At 36.6% G+C, this 22,818-nt stretch overlaps 2 protein-coding genes across 12 annotated transcripts in view; one reads left to right on the plus strand and one right to left on the minus strand.

Moving 5' to 3' along the window:
* LOC136828133 (carboxypeptidase N subunit 2-like) overlaps nucleotides 1-22,818 on the plus strand; it is an 849,326-nt gene that overhangs the window by 752,047 nt on the left and 74,461 nt on the right. The gene's annotated exons all lie outside the window — the stretch shown is intronic.
* LOC136827641 (uncharacterized) lies at nucleotides 2,703-7,674 on the minus strand. Of its 2 annotated transcripts, none has more exons than XM_067085113.1 (3): nucleotides 7,478-7,674; nucleotides 5,249-5,429; nucleotides 2,703-3,154 (listed from the first exon to the last, which is right to left on the minus strand). In XM_067085113.1, the coding sequence occupies exons 2-3, from the start codon at nucleotides 5,427-5,429 to the stop codon at nucleotides 2,868-2,870; spliced, it is 468 nt and encodes a 155-aa protein (XP_066941214.1). In that variant the 5' UTR covers nucleotides 7,478-7,674; the 3' UTR covers nucleotides 2,703-2,867. The 2 variants fall into 2 exon arrangements, with proteins under 2 accessions (XP_066941214.1, XP_066941213.1); XM_067085112.1 differs by having other exon boundaries at nucleotides 7,331-7,674.

The raw sequence follows: 22,818 nt of genomic DNA on the forward strand, positions 1-22,818 counted from the left end.
TCTCTCTCTCTCTGCCTCTCTATTTTTACACCTTTGTCTCTCTCTCTCTCTCTCTCTCTCTCTCTCTCTCTCTCTCTCTCTCTCTCTCTCTCTCTCATCTGTTATTTCTAAGGCTGTAGAAACCGTATTTGAGATTTTATTACCAATCAAATTGTTCTAAAGCTTTGATAATTTTTTTTTTTTTTTTTTAATATTTTCAAAAACTTGAGTTTTCATAATTTACGGTTTTTAATCAATTTTTTCATGTCTTTTAATATTTTCATTACGAGTTTTCATATTTTACGCCTTTTTTAATAAAATTTTTTCAGGTTTTTCAATATTTTTTAAACCTTGAGTTTTCATATTTTAGGTTTTTTTCATAAACTTTTTAGGTTTTTTAATATTTTTTTAAAAACTTGAGTTTACATGATTTACGATTTTTAATAATTTTTTTCGGGTCTTTCAATGTTTTTAAAAACTTGAGTTTTCATATATTACGTTTTTTTTATTTCATAGTGAAAAATTCAAATGAATTTAGAATTTTGACTTTTTATTTTTTATATTTCACTCAAACTTTAATTTTTTAAAGTTATTTCCGGAGCTGTTTCAGTGAAAGGTTGACAATAAGGGATTAGATGTTGGTAGTTTTGTTTATTGATGTATTAATTCATTTTTTTATATTTTTACTTATTTTCTGTAATTATTCATTAATTTCTTTGGCTGAATCTCTATTTAGAGAGAGAGAGAGAGAGAGAGAGAGAGAGAGAGAGAGAGAGAGAGAGAGAGACTCAGGTCGAAGATAAGAAAGCAAGAGAGAAAAAGACGTAGAATTAGTAACAGAAAAACTTCAGAGAGAGAGAGAGAGAGAGAGAGAGAGAGAGAGAGAGAGAGAGAGAGAGAGAGAGAGAGATCTAAGACAAGGAAAGGCAGTGAGAGAAAGGTTTAGAATTAATGTCAGGAAGACGTCAAGGAGAGAGAGAGAGAGAGAGAGAGAGAGAGAGAGAGAGAGAGAGAGAGAGAGAGAGAGAGAGAGAGAGAGAACTCAGATCGAAGACAAGGAAATGAAGAGAGAAAAAGACGTAGCATTAATATCAGAAGGGCTTATAGGGGAGAGAGAGAGAGAGAGAGAGAGAGAGAACTTAAAGAAGGATGGTCAGTGGGGTAATGAGGAAACGCCAGTTTAGGGAGAATTCCCTACGAGGTTTCTCCCCTACACGAATTCCTCCCCTTTCATTTCTCATTGTTTTCCCCTGCCATTCCCACGACCGCATGTTATTACGCTTGACTGTGAGGGGAAAATGGTCTCTCCCCTCTTTTCATTTTCCCCTAGAACCCCCACCCCCCTTATTCCCCTAACCTCCCTACCCCCTTCCGGCTACTCATTTCACCCCGAAGCTGTTTAGGGAGAAAAATTAGCAATTGCAGGGGAAAATAGGGAGAGACTCAAACTTTGAGGTCGGCGATTGTTTTGGGATATCGCTAAATTGTGGGTTTTTTATATACTTTTTGTAAGGGTACTTTTTGGTCACGTGATTCCAGTTGTTTTGACGTCAGCGATATGTTGTTTTCGATATGCTGTTGTTTCGATAGCCGAGATAACAGTATATGTTATATATATGAAAATGAAGTTTGGAAGTGATTTACTACAAACTAAAGCACGGAAGCAATTATAAAATAAAATTATGACACGTTGTACAAAAAACACAGGCGATATATATATATATATATATATATATATATATACACACACACACACACACAAAAGCCTAAATGCCTGTTTTTTTAAACTTATCGTAACTTTATTATATACCTTTTCCTAAACGTGACTGACAGCCAATCCACACATTGAAGACCATTACATATAACCCATTAAATATCTACTCTCGTTGTCTATATATATATATATATATATATATATATATATATATATATATATATATATATATATATATATATATATAAAAATCCCATAGCCTTTCCGCGCATGCGCGTATTTGCTTTCCGGTCAAGTTGGTACCGCCTGCGCTTACATTTTGATAGGTATGCAACGGGTTATGTAATGGTGCGACCCGCTATAAGGCGAAATGCTCTTGTGACTTGTCATAAATAGTGTATTTGGTTGGGGGAGGGGAGGGGATATGGGAGGGGGTAGTTGATGGAGGGGGTTGGAGGGAGGTATACTGTAATGGTTAAGAAATGTACTTTTGTTTTTATGCAGATTTTTATTTATATTTTGTTTAGTAATAAAGCTTTTTTGTCAGATACCGTAAACGGAATAATAATAATAATAATAATAATAATAATAATAATAATAATAATAATAATAATAATAATAATAATGTGTTAATTGCACTAAAGTACTTGGGCTTAAGGTGATAATTAAATCACGCGCATGTGTTTGATATTTTTATTGTGTGTATGTATATATATATATATATATATATATATATATATATATATATATATATATATATATATATATATATATATATATATATATATATATATATATATATATATATGTATGTACGTATGTATATATAATATCTATCTATCTATCTATCTATCTATCTGTCTATATACATACATACATACATACATACATATATATATATATATATATATATATATATATATATATATATATACATATATATATATATATATATATATATATATATATATATATATATATATATATACATATATATATATATATATAATGTATATACAGTATATATAATTAACATGCCTTTTTAAAACCTCTCACTTGAATCATCCTGATTACTTGAAGAAATGATCAATATATGTTAATATAATCTCGTGACAAACCCAGAATATAACGTACAGAATGTTAAATAAACCAAACTAATTAACCCAGTGAAAGCTCATTGATTTACTGAATGATGGCCAATGTGGTCAGCATATGAGGGCGGAGCATCTGCGAGCGTTGACCCCTGGGCACTCTGACCTTGTCTGGGACTTGGTGTGGAAATCTCCTTCATTGGGCTATTCTCGTTGGATGGCTGCTGGTGCGGGCAGGCGATTATTATAGGACTTCCAGGTCCTGCTGTAGGACTCGCTGTCCTTTGACCGTTCTCATTGGGCGGCTGAACTCGTGGCCTGGGTCTCTGTCTACAGCAGAGGATGAATGCTGATCCGACAATGCAAGCAACTGTGGTGATTAAGTGGAAAATAAGGTTTTATTTAGTTTGATTGGTGCTTAAAATATGTTATAAACATGTTGGAAACTTGTTCCAAACTTTTCACAAACATATTGAAAACATGTCTACAACTGTATTTGGAGATATATCACATTTTAGCAGAGGATGAATGCTGATCCTATAATTTGATTGGTGCAAATATGCATCTGTGGTGATTACATGTCTACAACTGTGGAGAAAATGCTGATCCTGTAATAAAGTTTTATTTAAAATAAGGTTTGATTTAGTTTGATTGCTGCTAAAATATGTTATGAACATGTCGGAAACTTGTTCCATACTCTTCACAAACATATTGAAAACATGTCTACAACTGTATTTGGAGATATATCACATTTTAGCAGAGGATGAATGCTGATCCTATAATACAAGCAACTGTGGTGATTAAGTGGAAAATAAGGTTTTATTTAGTTTGATTGGTGCTTAAAATATGTTATAAACATGTCGGAAACTTGTTCCATACTTTTCACAAACAAATTGAAAACATGTCTACAACTGTAAGTGGAGATATATTACATTACAGCAGAGGATGAATGTTGATCTGACGATGCAAGCAACTGTAGGGATTAAATGGAAGATGATTATTTTTAGTTTGATTGGTGCCTAAATTGTATAAACTTGTCAGAAACTTGTTTCCTACATGTTACAAACAGGTTGAAAACATGTCTACAACTGTAAGTAGAGATATCACATTGCAGCAGAGGATGAATGCTGATCTGACAATGCAAGCTACTGTAGGGATTAAATGGAAAATAAGATAATTTTTATTTTGGTGGTTAAAGGGTGGATCCACCGTAAAACCTCTCGGAAACGTGTCTCCTGCATATCATTAACATGTGGGAGACTTATTGCCTACACATTGCAGGGAGACTTATTGCCTACACATTGCAAACACATTGAAAACATGTCGACAGTTTTAAGTGGAGATATATCACAAACAGTTGAAAGCAAACCAGTGACTGTGAGTGGGTAACGAATATTAAACGGTTAACTTGTATTTAACTTGTTTGTGATGTGTATGCAACAAGTTTCCTATACATGTTTATGACATGTTGTACTACAGTAAGGATGTGCCCTAAGGTGACTTCTACCTGTAAGTCATTTACTTGTCTTTAACTTGTTTGTGATATGTGTGTGATACGTTGTAGATGTGTTTAAGGTATGTTTTACTGCAGTGTGGAAGACACTAGGGTGACTTGACTAATACGTGTTTGGGTAGCAATATGAATTAGTATGATTTCGAAGAGTAATAAATATTGCTTTGTGAAAGCAGTTTGATTTGATATTGTAGGACTGTAAACAGTGATAAGTGACACTGCAAAAGGAATTTAATTTGATAGTCCACAGGACTTTGTTTCACGTCGACAGAAATACATGAAACTAATCACGAGTACAGAGTGATTCATAATAATGCAGTGGCTTCCTTTATCAGACAATCAGTTGCAATCATATCGATAGACAATCAGTTGCAATCATATCGCTAGCCTAGGGTCTGGCAGATAACAGCCGGATCTTTATTTGATGAGTGACTGTGATCTCTCATAAAGGTTTGATGGTATGTTGAATCAAAACCAAAAACTATTTAAAACAAGTAAAAAATGCGCCGAAGTTTCTTCGGCGCAGTCGAGTTCTCTGTACAGCCGCTACAGCGTAGTCAAGGGCACCAAAATTAGATCTATCTTTCGGTGGTCTCGTATAATGCTGTATGAGCCGCGGCCCGTGAAACTTTTACCACTGCCCGGTGGTGGCCTATACTGTATCTTTGCCAGAAGCACGATTATGGCTAACTTTAACCTTAAATAAGATAAAAACTACTGAGGCTAGAGGGCTGCAGTTTGGTATGTTTGATGATTGGAGGGTGGATGATCAACATACCAATTTGCAGCCCTCTAGCCTCAGTAGTGTTTAAGGTGTGAGGGTGGAAAGAAAAAGTGAGGACATTCAGACATAGCCGGCACATTAGTTTTCTTTCCAGAAAACTAAAACTCATAGACTCTCTTACTTATACAAAAAAAAAAACTAGAGTTTTTAAATACTTATTTTCTTACCAGAGACCAAATAAAAGAATATCGCAGCACCCAACACGGCAATGTGGTACCAGCTACATTCCTCGTCTGTTAAACCGAGATCCTTGCAGTCTGTTAAGCAGTAGATGACTAGGCATGTACTACCCCCTCCCAGGCTGGCAACGCCAATTGCCTCCAGAATGCAGCTGAGTGCTGTAGACATCTGAAGGGAAGAGTAACAATATATATATATATATATATATATATATATATATATATATATATATATATATATATATATATATATATATATATATATATATAAATAATCAACACACACTCACGTGTGGAACAGAAAAAAGAATTTCTGACTCACATCAGGATCGAACCCAGGTCTTTCAACTGAAGGACCACACTGCGGCCAACCAAGCCACACAAGTCATAAGAGAAGTTGGAACCTGAGTACCACTGTACCTTAGGCTTTACCGGGGCAGGCTAACTGCTTGCATACTGTGTGGCTTGGTTGGCAGCGGTCTGGTCTTTCGATTGAAAGACGGGTTCGATCCTGATGAGTCAGAAAATTATATATATATATATATATATATATATATATATATATATATATATATATATATATATATATATATATATATATATATATAATATATTGAGTTACCGGATAGGTTTTTCTGTAATTTTCTGAAGTTCTGTATTTGTTTATTACCGTTTAAGTTAGAAGTAACTGTAGTCTCAGAAATTTCAGTATTTTTTTTTTTTTTTAGTTCTTTTGTTTTTATGAGCGACCTGTTATATATGTAGGAAATGAATCTTTCGAGATTTTTAATAATAATAATAATAATAATAATAATAATAATAATAATAATAATAATAATTGATTTATTCCTGTTTAAAGTTACAGTGGGCATTAATTTATGATCTAGATTATACTAAGGAAAATTGAGCTGTGTAATTTCAAATAGCCTTACCTCAGCGTTCCTCTCTCTCTCTCTCTCTCTCTCTCTCTCTCTCTCTCTCTCTCTCTCTCTCTCTCCTTTCCATTCTTTAAATTCTGAATTTTAATATTTCACATCCATTCCACTACCATTTTTTCAATTTCATGAATTGGGATATTACAGCTTTTGCATTGAAAGGGTCCAGTTACGTTTTTGTGTATTGACGGAATTATTTTTCTCTCGCTTCATAGAATACTGTGTATGTATGTATGTATGAATTTATGTTTAAGAGAGAGAGAGAGAGAGAGAGAGAGAGAGAGAGAGAGAGAGAGAGCCATCATAGAGTGTCGCATATTAATGCACGTATGTATGTGTGTTTGTGTGTGTGTATTCGTGTGTAAGATAGAGAGAGAGCGACGATACTCGTGAATTTATGTACTGTGTATGTATGTTTTTTGTGCGTGAGAGAGAGAGAGAGAGAGAGAGAGAGAGCGCGCGCGTTGACTCTCGTGAATTTATGTATGTATGTTTTGTGTGTGTTTTTTGTGAAAGAGAGAGAGAGAGAGAGAGAGAGAGAGAGAGAGAGAGAGAGAGAGAGAGAGAGAGAGAGAGAGAGAGAAAAGTAAGTAAGTATACCGTTTTACTAGACCACTGAGCTGTTGAACCTCGTGAATCTATATATGTTTTTTGAAAGAGAGAGAGAGAGAGAGCTAACATAGAATCTCGTGAAATTACGTATGCTTTTTGCGTGTGAGAGAGAGAGAGAGAGAGAGAGAGAGAGAGAGAGAGAGAGAGAGAGAGAGAGAGAGCGTGGAATCTCGTGTATTTATGAGTGTATGTCTTTTATTTACCTTTCCAAATCATCACCAACCATCATATTCATCATTAAAGGCTGATGATTCACAAAGCAGAGTTGCTTGCATTTGCACAAAGCAGTATTGCTTGCATTGGTGCTTTGGGAGACGATCGTTATCCAAACGCTGATGATGTGATTCCCACCAAAAAGAAAAGCATACGAACGAAAAATTTGCCATATCCATGCGAGAAACTTTCTCTCTCTCTCTCTCTCTCTCTCTCTCTCTCTCTCTCTCTCTCTCTCTCTCTCTCTCTCTCTCTCTCTCTCTCATCAAAGGTTCTCTCAGATACCAGCCATAGAATTTCACAAACTTACAGTGAGTTTAGGAACAGAATTACCACCACCAAGTCCTTTATATCGTGCCGCCCCCCTTTTTATTTTCGGCGAATGGAACCACCAAAAAGGGGGTCATCCGGATTCGAATCCAGGAACCACAGCACCACTGCCAAAATAGCCTCTTACTTCGCTGATGAGACCGAGAAATTCTGTTCGGTTCAAACGGTCGGTTTTGTCGGTCGGTCGGTCACTACACGATCGGTTTTGTTGGTCGGTCGTCGGTCTGTCGGTGAAAGCACGATCGGTTTTGTCGGTCGGGCGGTCACTACATTTATCCAAAGGTTTTAGCCGTTCAGGTGCCGTCACTGCTTCTAGAGGCTTTGGCGATACCTTTGCTAAAACGGGTGATTGGAGGAGGGGGAAGGGAGGGAAGTGGTAGGGGAAAGGAAGGGGAAGGGGATTGGTAGGGAAAGGGAGGGGTAGGGGAAGAATGGGGAGGAAGGGGTAAATGGATGGGTAGGAGAAGGGGAGGGGAAGAAGAAGGGGTAGGGGAAAAGGAGGGGGAAGGGGAGAGGAAGGGGTTATTCCCCCACTTGCGGTTCAGCTTCGATAACCTTCCCGATAATATAACCATAGTTATCTCATATTACAATTGTTATTATCGTGTTGGTAGCCATTGTATTAAGTAATTATTTATTCTGATTGCTTTATCTTTCGTTTTACGTGCACACACACACACACAAACACACACACACATATATATATATATATATATATATATATATATATATATATATATATATATATATATATATATATATATATATATATATATATATATATATATATATATATATATATATATATATATATATATATATATATATATATATATATATATATATACATACATTTAAATAAGACAATCCTCTCATACATTACTTTCTGAGCGAGACAAAACTCCTTTCATTGATATTCATAGAGTATTTCATTTTTATTATAGTCCTCTTCACCTCTCTCTCTCTCTCTCTCTCTCTCTCTCTCTCTCTCTCTCTCTCTCTCTCTCTCTCTCTCTCTCTCTCTCTCTCTTATTATCAGATTGCTGGTTATGTAGGACTTGCAATCAGAAGTAACAGCTGGCCGAGTTACTAGGTATCTTTGTTTCCCTAGTATTCATTATAGCACGCTTCTCTCTCTCTCTCTCTCTCTCTCTCTCTCTCTCTCATGCCCTAAGCGGTATTATCACGGGACCAGTAACAGCGCGCATTCTATTTCTGCAAGGGTTATGTAGGAAGAAAGTAAGTATCCATGTGTATATATACATGTATACATATAAGGAGGGTAATACAAGAAATACATTAGGCAAAACCACAGATAGATAATTAGATGTGTAAACTCTCTCTCTCTCTCTCTCTCTCTCTCTCATATATATATATATATATATATATATATATATATATATATATATATATATATATATATATATATAGGCTATATATATATATATATATATATATATACACACATATATATGTAAATGGATGTATGTACATTTCAGCATAACTCTGAAATACATTGAGCAATTGCAACCAAACGGGGTATACATATGATTAACTATTGGGAAAAGAATACTGGGGGGGTAAGACATCTCACGTACCAAAGAGGGTGGAGGTCGGAAGGGGGTGACATGTAAAAAAACCAAAAACGACAGATGTTAGTGTCTACTGCATAGTTTTCAAGCTCGCTGAGATGATTAGTGACACTCCCTGTACCCTTTAAGTCCAAGTTTGGCCCCGACAAGAATTGAGGGTGAGAAGGGGTGAAATATAATGTGTCAAAAATGCTGGGCAATTTAATTGAAGTGACTATCTTAACAGGAAAGGGAAAGAGAGAGAGGAAGTGAGAAAGAGAGAGAGTAGAGGGGGTGTTAGGGAGGAGAAAGAGTGAGGGAGAGTTGAAGTGAGAGAAAGAGAGAGAGAGATTTTATCAGTTGTCATTCAGAGTTTTCCCGGGCAGCACCATGTTGGACAGCTACTATATATATACATATATATATATATATACATATATATATATATATACTATATATATATATATATATATATATATATATATATATATATATATATATATATATATATATATATATCTAATGCAGTATAAAATTAGCTGCCCCTCCCAAAAAAAATCCGCATTTTGAGGTCAGAAAAAAGAAAAGATATCTATTCCGCGGGTTCCCCCTTTATATCGGCTGTCAGCGGGGAATATGCAATCATCTCCCCTTTTTTCTATTGGGTTTATCGTTTTCTATTTGCTTAATCGACGTGCGCGCGAGCGCAAGCAATTGCACTCAACGCACGCACGCACGCAAGTATCCACATACACACGCATACGCATACACACACATACACATACACATACGCACGAACCCTCAAGGACTTAATATTTGCTTTTGCACTTCTTGGGTATGGATGGTTGAGGAGGAGAATGAGGGAAGGGGGTGTTAGGAGGGAGGGAGGGGTGTTTAGAGGGAGAGGGGGTTGTTGAGAGGGAGGTGGATGTTTGGAGGCAGTTAGGGAGGGGTACTGTTTTGAGGGATGGAGGGAAGGGTGTCTGGAGGGAGATTGGGTGTTTGAAGGGAGATTGGCGTTTGGAGGGAGAGGGTATTTGGAAGCACGAGGATGTTTGGAGGGAGGGAGGAGGGGTATTTGGAGGGAAGGTGATGTTTGAAGGGAGAGGGGGTGTTTGGAGGGACTGGGATGTTTGGAGGGAGATGAGGGTGAGGTGCTTGGAGGAGGAGGGTGCTTGGAGGAGGGAGGAGGGAGGGGGGAAGGGTGTTTGGAGGGACTGGGCTGTTTGGAGAGAGGGATGGGGTGTTTGGAGGGAGGGAGGGAAGGGAGTGGTGTTTGGAGTGACTGGGCTGTTTGGAGAGAGGGAAGGGGTGTTTGGAGGAGGGATATTTTGGGGGTAGGGGAGTTTGGAGGGAGTGGAAGCATTTGAAGGTAGGGAGTTGTTTGTAGGGAGGATCGGAAATTGCCCCCCAGCTGTTAACTGCCAAGGAGGGAAGCCCTTGGGCACCCCTTCCCCCCCCCTCCCCTTCAGGTGATAGAAGGGGAGAGGGCGACCGGAGAGGAAATGGAGAGGAGAGTAATTAAATGTCTGGAGAGAGAGAGAGAGAGAGAGAGAGAGAGAGAGAGAGAGAGAGAGAGAGAAATGGAAGGGGAATGCGGGAAAATGAAAAATATACGCGTTAAGCAAGAGATAATAAAGAGTTTGATTATTGGAAATGGCTGTTAGAAAGGAGAGAGAGAGAGAGAGAGAGAGAGAGAGAGAGAGAGAGAGAGAGAGAGAGAGAGAGAGAGAGAGAGAAAGGCAGTGCAGTTAAGAGAATGAAGAAAACGAAAATAAAGAATGTGTAAATGGCTAAGAATTGTTTTGATGTAGGTGGATATTTATAAGCAGGGGAGTCTCTCTCTCTCTCTCTCTCTCTCTCTCTCTCTCTCTCTCTCTCTCTCTCTCTCTCTCTCTATCTATATATATATATATATATATATATATATATATATATATATATTATATATATATTATACATTTATTTATTTATATATATTTACACACTCTCTCTCTCTCTCTCTCTCTCTCTCTCTCTCTCTCTCTCTCTCTCTCAAACCACGACACAAGGATTAGAGAGGACTTGAACGTAAAGATAAGCGTAAGTTTTATCAGCCCTCTGTTGCAGCAGGAGGGAACTAGTGTCCCATAGAGGCGGTTCCACAATAAACGGACGGGAATAAGACGGATGATTGACAGTTACCAAAATCCTTACGAATTCGTGGGCGCGGAATGAGGAGGGGACGAATCGGGAATGCGAAGATGAATTAGGAATGATGGATAATGAATAATGATTCCGTAGAAATGGGACGAAGGTAGTGGGGTGAAATGAGGTATATATATTCTATATGAGAGAGAGAGAGAGAGAGAGAGAGAGAGAGAGAGAGAGAGAGAGAGAGAGAGAGAGAGAGAGAGAGAGAATTTCGGAAATATGCAACGAAAACAAGATGCAATGGAATATTCCAGAGAGAGAGAGAGAGAGTGGAGTATGGCCAACCAAAATTACGGTAACAGGTTTTTTTTAACCTTGAATCAGAGAGAGAGAGAGAGAATTTCGGAAATATACAACGAAAACAAGATACAATGGAATATTCCAAACAGAGAGAGAGAGAGAGAGAGAGAGAGGCCAACCAAAATTGCGGTAACAGAGAGAAAGAGAGAGAGCGAATTTCGGAAATATACAATGAAAACAAGATACAATGGAATATTCCAGAGAGAGAGAGAGTGGAATATGGCCAACCAATATTACGGTAAAAGATTTTTTTAAACCTTGAATCAGAGAGAGAGAGAGGGAGAGAGAATTTCGGAAATATACAACGAAAACATAATTGCTCATGATTATTGTATGAATTATTCACCATTGCTCACAATGATTTTAATAAATAATAATCTAAGCTGAAACTTACTCATTTCATATTATATCAATAAATAATTTTCCCCATCCAATACTATACCAATATGAATAAAAATGAAAATTTTTGAACAAAAAACAAACTGAATATTTGCGTGAGAATATAATTATCCAAATCTTTGCTGCTCTATTCGTATGAACAAGGTATTGGAAAACCTTAAAAAAAAACTACATAAGGATAACTTTTTTCTTTGCTTATTAAAGGAAGATCCAAGTTTTATTTTTTTATTTATTTCTTTTTTTGCTTATTATAGGAACATCCAAGTATAGTTAACAATACGACCTGGAACTTCAAAAACGACATTCAAAGACTTCTAAAGTCCTTTGACTTTCCCTTTTTCCTCTCTCTCTCTCTCTCTCTCTCTCTCTCTCTCTCTCTCTCTCTCTCTCTCTCTCTCTCTCTCTCTCTCTCTCTCCTTTCTTTTGCCTTCCAATTTTATTATTCGATAATGAAAGATTAAGGAGAAAGGGCATCTGTGCTCGACCTCACAAAAGTCTTTAACTAAAAAGGGAGATGCTCTCTCTCTCTCTCTCTCTCTCTCTCTCTCTCTCTCTCTCTCTCTCTCTCTCTCTCTCTCTCTCAGAGTCACCTGCCGGCATTTTTATTATTGTCAGTTGGCTTTTTAGTTTTTTGTAAAAGAAAACTATTGTGCCGGCTTTTTCTGTCCGCACTTTATTCTGTCCGCACTTTATTCTGTCCGCACTTTTTTCTGTCCGCACTTTATTCTGTCCGCCCTCAGATCATAAAAACTACTGAGGCTAGGGGGCTGCAAATTGCTATGTTGATCATCCACCCTGCAATCATCAAACATACCAAAAAATGCAGCCCTCTAGCCTCAGTAGTTTATTATATATATATATATATATATATATATATATATATATATATATATATATATATATATATATATAGTATATACATGTATGTATATATATATATATATATATATATATATATATATATATATATATATATATGTATTATATATATATTTATATATATATAATATATATATATATGTGTATTATATATTTATATATATAATATATATATATATATATATATATATATATATATATATATATATATATATATATATATATATATATATATATATATAGAGTATATATACACTTAATTTGATTATAATCGGAACACCAGTTTGATTACTAGTAAAACAATGATCATTACAAAGTGTGTACAGTGAAAGTGATAATAAAAAAAAAAAAAAATAGGCCATCTTCCTGGAAGGCTCGACCGAAATGCTAATTACCTCGAAGAGGTCCAGGGTGGGCCACCACCGAAATGCTAATTACCTCGGAGAGGCCAGGCTGGGCCTAATTATTTAATGCGTTTAATTATAACTCGATTAATAAAAAGTCGTCTGTGGGGAAATGGCGAGATGCTTAACACGGCAGGCCACCTTTCTTCCTTCTTCCTTCTTCCTTAAATTCCTTCCTTCCTTCTTCCTTTCTTCCTTAAATTCCTTCCCTCCTTCTTTCCTTATATTCGTTTCTTCCTTAAATTCTTTCTCCTTCCTTTCTTCATTATATTCCTTTAAATTCCTTCTTCCTTTTTTCCTTAAATTCCTTTCTTCCTTAAATTACTTCTTCCTTTTTCCTTACATTCCTTTCTTCCTTAAATCCCTTCTCACTTCCTGCCTAGTTAAATTGTTTCTCCTTCCTTTCTTCCTTAGATTACGACCTTTCTTATATTTATTCTTTTCTTCCTGAAATTCTTTTCCTTTTTCCTTAAATTCCTTCCTTCCTTATTTCTTCGTGAATTCCTTCCTTAATTAATTCCTTCTTCTTTTCTTTCCTTCCTCAATTAATCCCTTCTTCCTTCTTTCCTTCCTTAATTAATTCCTTCCACTCCTCCCTTAATTAATTCATTCTTCCTTCTTTAATTCCTTTCTTCCTTTTTCATCGTTAATACCTTCCTCCTTCCTGTCCTCCTCAAGTTTTTGTTTCCTTCCTTCTTTCTCCATCCTTTCTTTCTCCATCCTTTCTTCCCTAATTCCTTACCTCCTTTTCTTTCTTCATTATTCTTCATCTTTTGCTTCTTGACTTATTTTAAACAAGGTAGACTTCTTCTTCTTCTTACTTCTTCTTCTTCTTCTTCTTCTTCTTCTTCTTCTTCTTCTTCTTCTTCTTCTTCTTCTTCTTGCAGAATTGTCGTCTAGGAAATTAACAGATGCATGTGCTTACTTTTTTTTTTTTAAGAACCTTTATAAGTAGATATTGGGCATCTATGGGGAAAGCTCTGTAGTTGAGGTGTAAGTGTATATGTGTGTGTGTGTGTGTGTGTTTTGTGCATATACATACATACATAGATACATGCATACATTATATATATACATATATATAAAACAATAATATATTTGCCGTTAAATCACACTTATGTGTATGTATGACAACAATTGTCTTTATTTATTTTTTGTTTGGTCCTTCTTTATTTTCACTTTTTCTCCAAACCGGATTCCTTCATCCGTATCGCGACTGGTATCACAACATCAGTCACGTAGGCCTTTTAGGGGTGGGTGGGTGGGGGGGGGTTGTTTGTTAGGTGGGTAGGCCTATAAAAGTTGAGTGGATTTTCGCCTGACCTGCTCCTGTGGTCTATAAAAGTCACACTATATTCGTCTATCTCTCCTGTGGATTACTCTGCGTGTGATCGGGATTTACCGGGTTGTATCTGGATTTACTGGGATTTATCTAGATTTATCGAGATTTACTGGGATTTATTGGGATTTGTCTGGATTTATCGAGATTTACTGCGATTTGTTGAGATTTATCTGATTTACCGGGATTTGACTTGAGTTATTAAGATTTATTGAGATTTATTGAAATTTATCTGGATTTATCGAGATTTACCGTTAGTTATTGAGATTTATCGGGATTTACCGAGATTTGTCTTGAGTTATTGAGATTTATCGGGATTTATCCAGATTTGTCTTGAATTATTGAGATTTATCGTGATTTACTGGGGTTTATTGAGATTTATTGGGATTTATCGAAATTTACTGGGATTTATCGGAATTTTCATACGAGACGATTTTAAAGGGCGCGATTAGTTTGCCGGAAAGGGATTTATTTATTTTTTGATTTTTTTTGTTGATTTATATATTACTTAAACCACAATTTTTATTAAGAAAATATTTCATAAAAATGCATTACCACCACCTGAAACAATTCCCCTTTTGTATTTTAATAATTTACTTACATTTTCATCTAATTCACATCTTTATTTGTTGATTTTTTTCTTCTTTAATAAATTATCTCTTCTTTCTGTATTTCTTATTACCTTCTGTTAATTCTTTCAATGAACACCATAATATTCAAGTCAGTTTGTGAACTTGTACCATATGAGTATCGTTCGTCTTCTGAATAATAATAATAATAATAATAAATATTCTTTGGAAGCTTGAATTTCAAGTCAGTGGCCCCTGTGGTGGGCTGTTCGATATGAATATGGTTCATCTTCGGAATAATAATAATAATAATAATAATAATAATAATAATAATAATAATAATAATAATAATAATAATAATTTCCTTCAAGTTATTCATATTTTCTCACTGCCATTATAAAGTAGATTTGTGGAGATTCGTGTAAGTGAAATAACTGCGCTGGCCACTTTTCGGTTAAGATAATTCTATTTCGTAATTATTTGATTGTGATAATTGTCTGGCAGTTATTCGATTATTCAAAATGTCGTAAAATAATTTTACTGTGGAAATTAGAGCAGTGTTGCAACAATGTGAATTTAGAAGCTAAAATTCTTCAGCGAATCTTTTGATACAACAAAATTTATTTGTAAATGTTAATGCAGCTAAATTCGTCCACTTGAGAGAGAGAGAGAGAGAGAGAGAGAGAGAGGAGAACCTATTCGCTATCAAATAAAAGGAAGAATTGCATTAAAAATCAAGAGAGAGAGAGAGAGAGAGAGAGAGAGAGAAGAGAGAGATCCCAAAGAAGAGACAAAAAGAACCAAGTTCTATCAAATAAAAGGGAATTGCATTAAAAATCAAGCTCTTTGAGAGAGAGAGAGAGAGAGAGAGAGAGAGAGAGAGAGAGAGAGAGAGGAGAACCTATTCGCTATCAAATAAAAGGAAGGAATTGCATTAAAAATCAAGCTCTTTGGAGAGAGAGAGAGAGAGAGAGAGAGAGAGAGAGAGAGAGAGAGAGAGAGAGAGAGAGAGAGAGAGAGAACCTATCAAATAAAAGGAAGGAATTGCATCGAAAATCAAGCTCTTTGGAGAGAGAGAGAGAGAGAGAGAGAGAGAGAGAGAGAGAGACAGAATGAGAATGTAAGTCAGTACAAATAAATCCAGAGAAAGTGAAACAGTTAGAGACGTAAGCAATATAACTAAAACTACAGTAGAGAGAGAGAGAGAGAGAGAGAGAGAGAGAGAGAGAGAGAGAGAGAGAGAGAGAGAGAGAGAGAGAGGTATCAGCCATAACCAACCGGAAGCAATTGCATATAAAAAAGACCAAAGCGAATAACATTCCTCCGGAGGAGATCCCATAAATGAAACTGCATGCCTCAAGCACTTTCTGTCCTTTGGAAATTTAAAACTCTCTCTCTCTCTCTCTCTCTCTCTCTCTCTCTCTCTCTCTCTCTCTCTCTCTCTTGATTTTAATGTTCCTTCCTTTTGTTTGATAGTTTTCTCTCTCTCTATTTCATATTTCTCTCATTGTTTCATTTTCTCTCAGCTCCATAGTTTTACTTATTTCATATTTCTCTCTCATTGTTTCTTCTCTCTCTCTCTTTCTTCTCTCTCTCTCTCTCTCTCTCTCTCTCTCTCTCTCCCCGTTTGTTTTTTACGCTCTCTGCTCAATCCGTTTTCGCTCGGCGGCCGCGTTCAATGTCGTCGTTCGCTGGTTGCGGAAAACCGTTCCCATTCGTTGTGTGGTGGAAAACGTTCCTATTCATTGTGGGACTGCAGCTGTGCCGGGGGGAGAAACCCCCTTCCTGGGGAGGGGAGGGGGTACCAGGGAGGGGAAGGGGTTAGGGGAAAACTCGGTCACTTGAATGCTGTTTTTGGTGCTCGGCCAACTTTTATTTATTAATCTTGATTTCGTGAAATTGTAATTAACTTTCGTTTTGCTTTGCTGCGCGGATTTTATTTTATTATTTTTTTTGGGGGGGCCAGGTTGAGAATCAATGTTTTTTTTGGCCAGGTTGAGAATTAGTGTTTTTTTTTTTTTGGGGCCCAGGTTGAGAATCAGTGTTTTTTTTTTTTTTTGCCAGGTTGAGAATCAGTGCTTTTTGCCAAATTGAGAATCAGTTTTTTTTTTTTTTTTTTTTGCCAAGTTGAGAATCAGTGTTTTTTTTTTTTTGCCAGGTTGAGAATCATTGTTTTTTTTTGCCAGGTTGAGAATCAGTGTTTTTTTTTTGGCCAGGTTGAGAATCAGTGCTTTTTTTTTGCCAGGTTGAGACTCAGTGCTTTTTTTTTTGCCAGGTTGAGAATCAGTGTTTTTTTAGCCAGGTTGATAATCAGTTTTTTGTTTCTGCCAGGTTGAATCAGTGTTGTTTTTTCCAGGTTGAGAATCAGGTTTTTTTACCAGGTTGAGAATTAGTGTTATTTTGCCAGGGTGAGAATCAGGTTTTCTTTTTTTGGCCAGGTTGAGAGTCAGTGGTTTTTTTTTGGGGTGTTTTGTCGTATTGTCTGTGATGTTTTGTTTTTGGTATATAATGTATATATACATACACACATGTATATAATTATATTTCCAAGTGTATATACATTGTAGATGCTTGTACTATTTCCGTACTTTATACTTATGTTACTTTTAAAAAAATATCATTTTTTCTGTGAACTATTTACTCATACTTTTTGTTTGGTCAAGTTATTTTGCCTCTTACATTTGTGACTGCTATATTTCTTTATATATATATATATATATATATATATATATATATATATATATATATATATATATATATATATATATATATATATACTGTATATATATTGATATACATTATATAATATATATGTATAAATATATATATAATATATATATATATATATATGTATATATTGATATACATTATATAATATATATGTATAAATATATATATATAATATATAATATATAAAATATATATATATTTACACATATATATTATATATCATATATATATTATATAAAAATATATATATATACATATATGAATACTACCCATCCCTTCTGCAACTTGCAAATCAACCAACAACGCTTGATGCAATTTGAAGAACCTCCACCAGAATTTTTTTTTCTTTCCTTTTCCCTAAAATTCTAGACTGCAAAAGACCTTTAGCCCACCCCCAACCTCTCCCCCCTTCCCTCCCCCTCCTTCTACCCCTCCCCCTTGCAACTGCATTTTGCTTCCCGTGATTGAGTTAATGACTATAATTGAGATGGAATAGTTTTTTCTACTTGGTAATTATTCCTATGATCTTCTTGTATGCTCTGAAGAAAAGACGCTAATATCTTTAACCTTCGTTTTCTGTCTGTGTTTTAGGTTTCTGTAAAAGAAAACTATTGTGCCGGCTTTGTCTGTCCGTCCGCACGTTATTCTGTCCATAGTTTTTTCTGTCCGCCCTCAGATCTTAAAAACTGCTAAGGCTAGAGGGCTGCAAATTGCTTTGTTAATCATCCACCCTCCAGTCATCACATATACCAAATTTCAGCCATCTAGCCTCGCTAGTTTTTTATTTTATTTAAGGTTAAAGTTAGCCATAATCGTGCTTCTGGCAACGATATAGGCCAGGCCACCACCGCGCCGTGGTTGGAGTGTCATGAGCCGCGGCTCTTACGGCATTATACCTAGACCACCGAAAGATAGATCTGTTTTCGGTGGCCTTGATTATACGCTGTAGCGGGTGCACAGAAAACTTGATTGCGCCGAAGAAACTTAGGCGCATATCTTACTTGTTTGTGGGTTACAGTGGTGGAATAATTCTGTGTTACTGAGTAATTTTGAAAGAGAATTTTAGATAGGTGTAGATGTGTGTGTGTATATATATATATATATATATATATATATATATATATATATATATATATATATATATATATATATATATATATATATATAATTTATAATTTTTATTGTTTAAGTCATTGGGTTTGCATCCCTTATATTCTTGATAGTGGTACATACATCGTGTAATAGAGAGAAAGAGAGAGAGAGAGAGAGAGAGAGAGAGAGAGAGAGAGAGAGAGAGAGAGAGAGAGAGAGAGAGAGAGCTGCAAAACAAAAGACTTTCTCACCGTAAAAGATTTAAAAAAAAAACTTTTATCACAGTGTCTCGTTCAAACAGAACGTGCCTTAACAGATTTGCTGATAGAACCTAGCCCATTTTATAGACTGCCTTCCCCAAACGTCCTCGTTCAAGGGGACATTTTCCCCTCCCCTCCCATTCCATAGATACCATCCCGTTAAGGAAAGTGTCGGAGATGGCAGTAGGGTAGAGATGGCGCTTTGGCCCCGGATTCTACAGAGAGAGAGAGAGAGAGAGAGAGAGAGAGAGAGAGAGAAATTATGGGAAGCTTATATCTGTTATCAGACGGAGCCAGTCGCTCCGGAAGCGATAGGAGCGGTTTCTCTCTCTCTCTCTCTCTCTCTCTCTCTCTCTCTCTCTCTCTCTCTCTCTCTCTCTCTCTCTCTCTCTCTTGTCATTCGTTTATTCTTTAGTCGTCAACTGAGGTCTTGTGTATTGTAGTAGTTGGTTTAGTAGAGGCTTAGTTATGTTGACTCTCTCTCTCTCTCTCTCTCTCTCTCTCTCTCTCTCTCTCTCTCTCTCTCTCTCTCTCTCTCTCTCTCAGAGAAACCCCTCATAAAAAGAAAATAACTTATAAGCATAAAAGCTTTGAGAATGCCTATAAACAAGAGGTCGAATCCTGCGTGATGATACTATTACCGCATCGCGAAATGGCACGAAAAAATGAAAGAGAGAAATAAAAGAGAAAAAAGAGAGAGAGACACTTTACGGAGAAATAAAAGAGAGGAAAAAGAGAGGCGCTTTTGTTTGGTTTTATGAGTCTCTCTCTCTCTCTCTCTCTCTCTCTCTCTCTCTCTCTCTCTCTCTCTCTCTCTCTCTCTCAGACGAATTGTAAATGGAAAGATGACATGTTTGTCATATCTCTCTCTCTCTCTCTCTCTCTCTCTCTCTCTCTCTCTCTCTCTCTCTCTCTCTCAATTATAAATGGAAAGATGACATGTTTGTCGTCTCTCTCTCTCTCTCTCTCTCTCTCTCTCTCTCTCTCTCTCTCTCTCTCTCTCTCTCTCTCTCAGACAGAATAAATGGAAAGATGACATGTTTGTCATCTCTCTCTCTCTCTCTCTCTCTCTCTCTCTCTCTCTCCAATTATAAATGGAAAGATGACATGTTTGTCGTCTCTCTGTTCTCTCTCTCTCTCTCTCTCTCTCTCTCTCTCTCTCTCTCACCAATTATAAATAGATAGATGTCATGTGTTCCTCTCTCTCTCTCTCTCTCTCTCTCTCTCTCTCTCTCTCTCTCTCTCTCTCTCTCTCTCTCTCACACACACAATTATGAATGGATAGATGACATGTGTTCCTCTCTCTCTCTCTCTCTCTCTCTCTCTCTCTCTCTCTCTCTCTCTCTCTCTCTCTCTCTCTCTAACCAGTCATAAATGGAAAGCTAACATGTTTTCCATCTCTCTCTCTCTCTCTCTCTCTCTCTCTCTCTCTCTCTCTCTCTCTCTCTCTCTCTCTCTCTCTTCCCCCCCCCTCGGTAAAATTCGCGAGAAATAGCCAGCCGTGAATCGCGACCAGATAGTGAAATTATCTGTGCAATGTCCGCAGAGTTATGCACTCCGCCGGCCATGAGCTGGAAAATGGTTTGAGATGGAGTCATATGGAACGGAATTCCAGGAAGGAAAGGAGGTGGGAGGGGGAGGGGGAAGCGGAGTGGGAGAGGGAGGGGAAGGGGGAGGGAAGTAAGGAAACAGGAACAGGAATGGATGGATGGAATATGGGAGCAGCGTCAGAGAACAGGTGTTTTTTTATTTTCTTAAGAGGATTGGGAACAGAATCACTTTTTTTTTATTTTACTTGGAAGGAGAATTGGGGAAAAAGGAATAGGAATGGATGGTTGGAATATGGGAATAGCGTCAGAGAATAGGTGTTTTTTTCATAAGGGGATGGTGCATAGCAAATACTTTTTTTTAATATGAGGAGAATTGAGGAAACAGGAACAGGAATGGATGGATGGAATATGGGAATAGAGTTTAGAGAACGGGTGTTTTTTTTTTTCTTAAAGGGATGGGGCATAGTAGCCACTTTTTTAAAAACAACAAATTTATGAGGTTTTCATTTTTTTTTGTGTGTAATGTTTAATACGCAGGTTTTTGCGTGTTTTGCAGACCGTAATTTTTTTTTTACGCTGCAATTCAGGAACCTGAAATATTTCGTCGTAATCTACACAGATATTACTGTAATTACTAAGGCTGGTCACAAGGCACAATGAGAGAGAGAGAGAGAGAGAGATTTCTTCAGCACTAAACACTCTTTCCCTACAACACAAATAATTTAAAATTGAACAACGCGAGAAATAGGCACAGACATGGAGAGAGAGAGAGAGAGAGAGAGAGAGAGAGAGAGAGAGAGAGAGAGAGAGATTTATCTACACAATTACATTTTTCAAGGTCATTTAAATTTCCAGGTTTGTCCTGCTGTAACGTATGTAATCTAAACCTTCTCACAGCTGTAACCTGGTAAAGACTAATGTAATTCAGTATCTCAAAGGTTGTCGCGTAGCATAAATTATTCTTGTATCTTTAGGTTTTAGTTGTCTGTAAAAGAAAACTATTGTCCCGGATTTGTCTGTCCGTCCGCACTTTTTCCTGTTCGCACTTTTTTCTGTCCGCCCTCAGATCTTAAAAGCTACTTGATCATCCACCCTCCAATCATCTAACGTACCAAATTGCAGCCCTCAAGCCTCAGTAGTTGCTAAGATCTGAGGGCGGAAAGAAAAAGTGCGGACAGAATAAAGTGCGGACGGACAGACAAAACCGGCACAATAGTTTTCTTTTACAGAACACTAAAAAAATTTACTTTCCTCAGTATTATAAGATAAGAAGCCCTTCTCCTTAACTACTATAAAATGAAGAAAAAAACTCAGTCTCGTGAATAACTTATTGTGCGAGATGTATCTTCTAATACTATGCCCAGGCAAGACCAGGAGACGACCTGGTGGATTTTTAACGAAGGAGTCCCTTGCCCTAATGATTTGTAAAGAGAGAGAGAGAGAGAGAGAGAGAGAGAGAGAGAGAGAGAGAGAGAGAGAGAGAGAGAGAGAGATTAGTGGACAAAAATCACACTTTATTTTTTCCGTATAATGTAGATAAAAATCTTCTCATAATACTGAAAGGAGAGAGAGAGTTATGATTATGGGACAAAAATCATACTTTCTTATATTTTCCTGTATAATATAGATAAATATATTCTCATAATTCTGGAAGGAGAGAGAGAGAGAGAGAGAGAGAGAGAGAGAGAGAGAGAGAGAGAGAGAGAGAGTTGTGAATAGTGAACTGTAACCATAAACCTACGGATGTATTTATGTATTGTATAGTGAAAACTTTGCTTTTATACTATAAAATGGACAGAGAGAGAGAGAGAGAGAGAGAGAGAGAGAGAGAGAGAGAGAGAGAGAGAGAGAGAGAGTTGTAATTAGCCAGCAATAAACCTAAACTTATGGATGTATTTCTGAATAATGTAGAGAACAATACTTTATTACAATAAATAAATCAGCTGAGAGAGAGAGAGAGAGAGAGAGAGAGAGAGAGAGAGAGAGAGAGAGAGAGAGAGAGAGAGAGAGAGATTACATAAAATTGGTAAGCTGGAAGAAGATAGCTTCTCAGCCATCGCCATTACCCGGCTTAGGATCTTCAAATAAGGGAACGTCCACTTTCCTTTATTGAAATTCCTCTCTCGAGTTGGATTTAAAGGGGAACCGCTCTCCAAATCATGAGAGAGAGAGAGAGAGAGAG

This window comes from Macrobrachium rosenbergii, chromosome 42 (genome assembly GCF_040412425.1).
Source record: "Macrobrachium rosenbergii isolate ZJJX-2024 chromosome 42, ASM4041242v1, whole genome shotgun sequence".
In the NCBI taxonomy this organism is placed as follows: Eukaryota; Metazoa; Arthropoda; class Malacostraca; order Decapoda; family Palaemonidae; genus Macrobrachium; species Macrobrachium rosenbergii.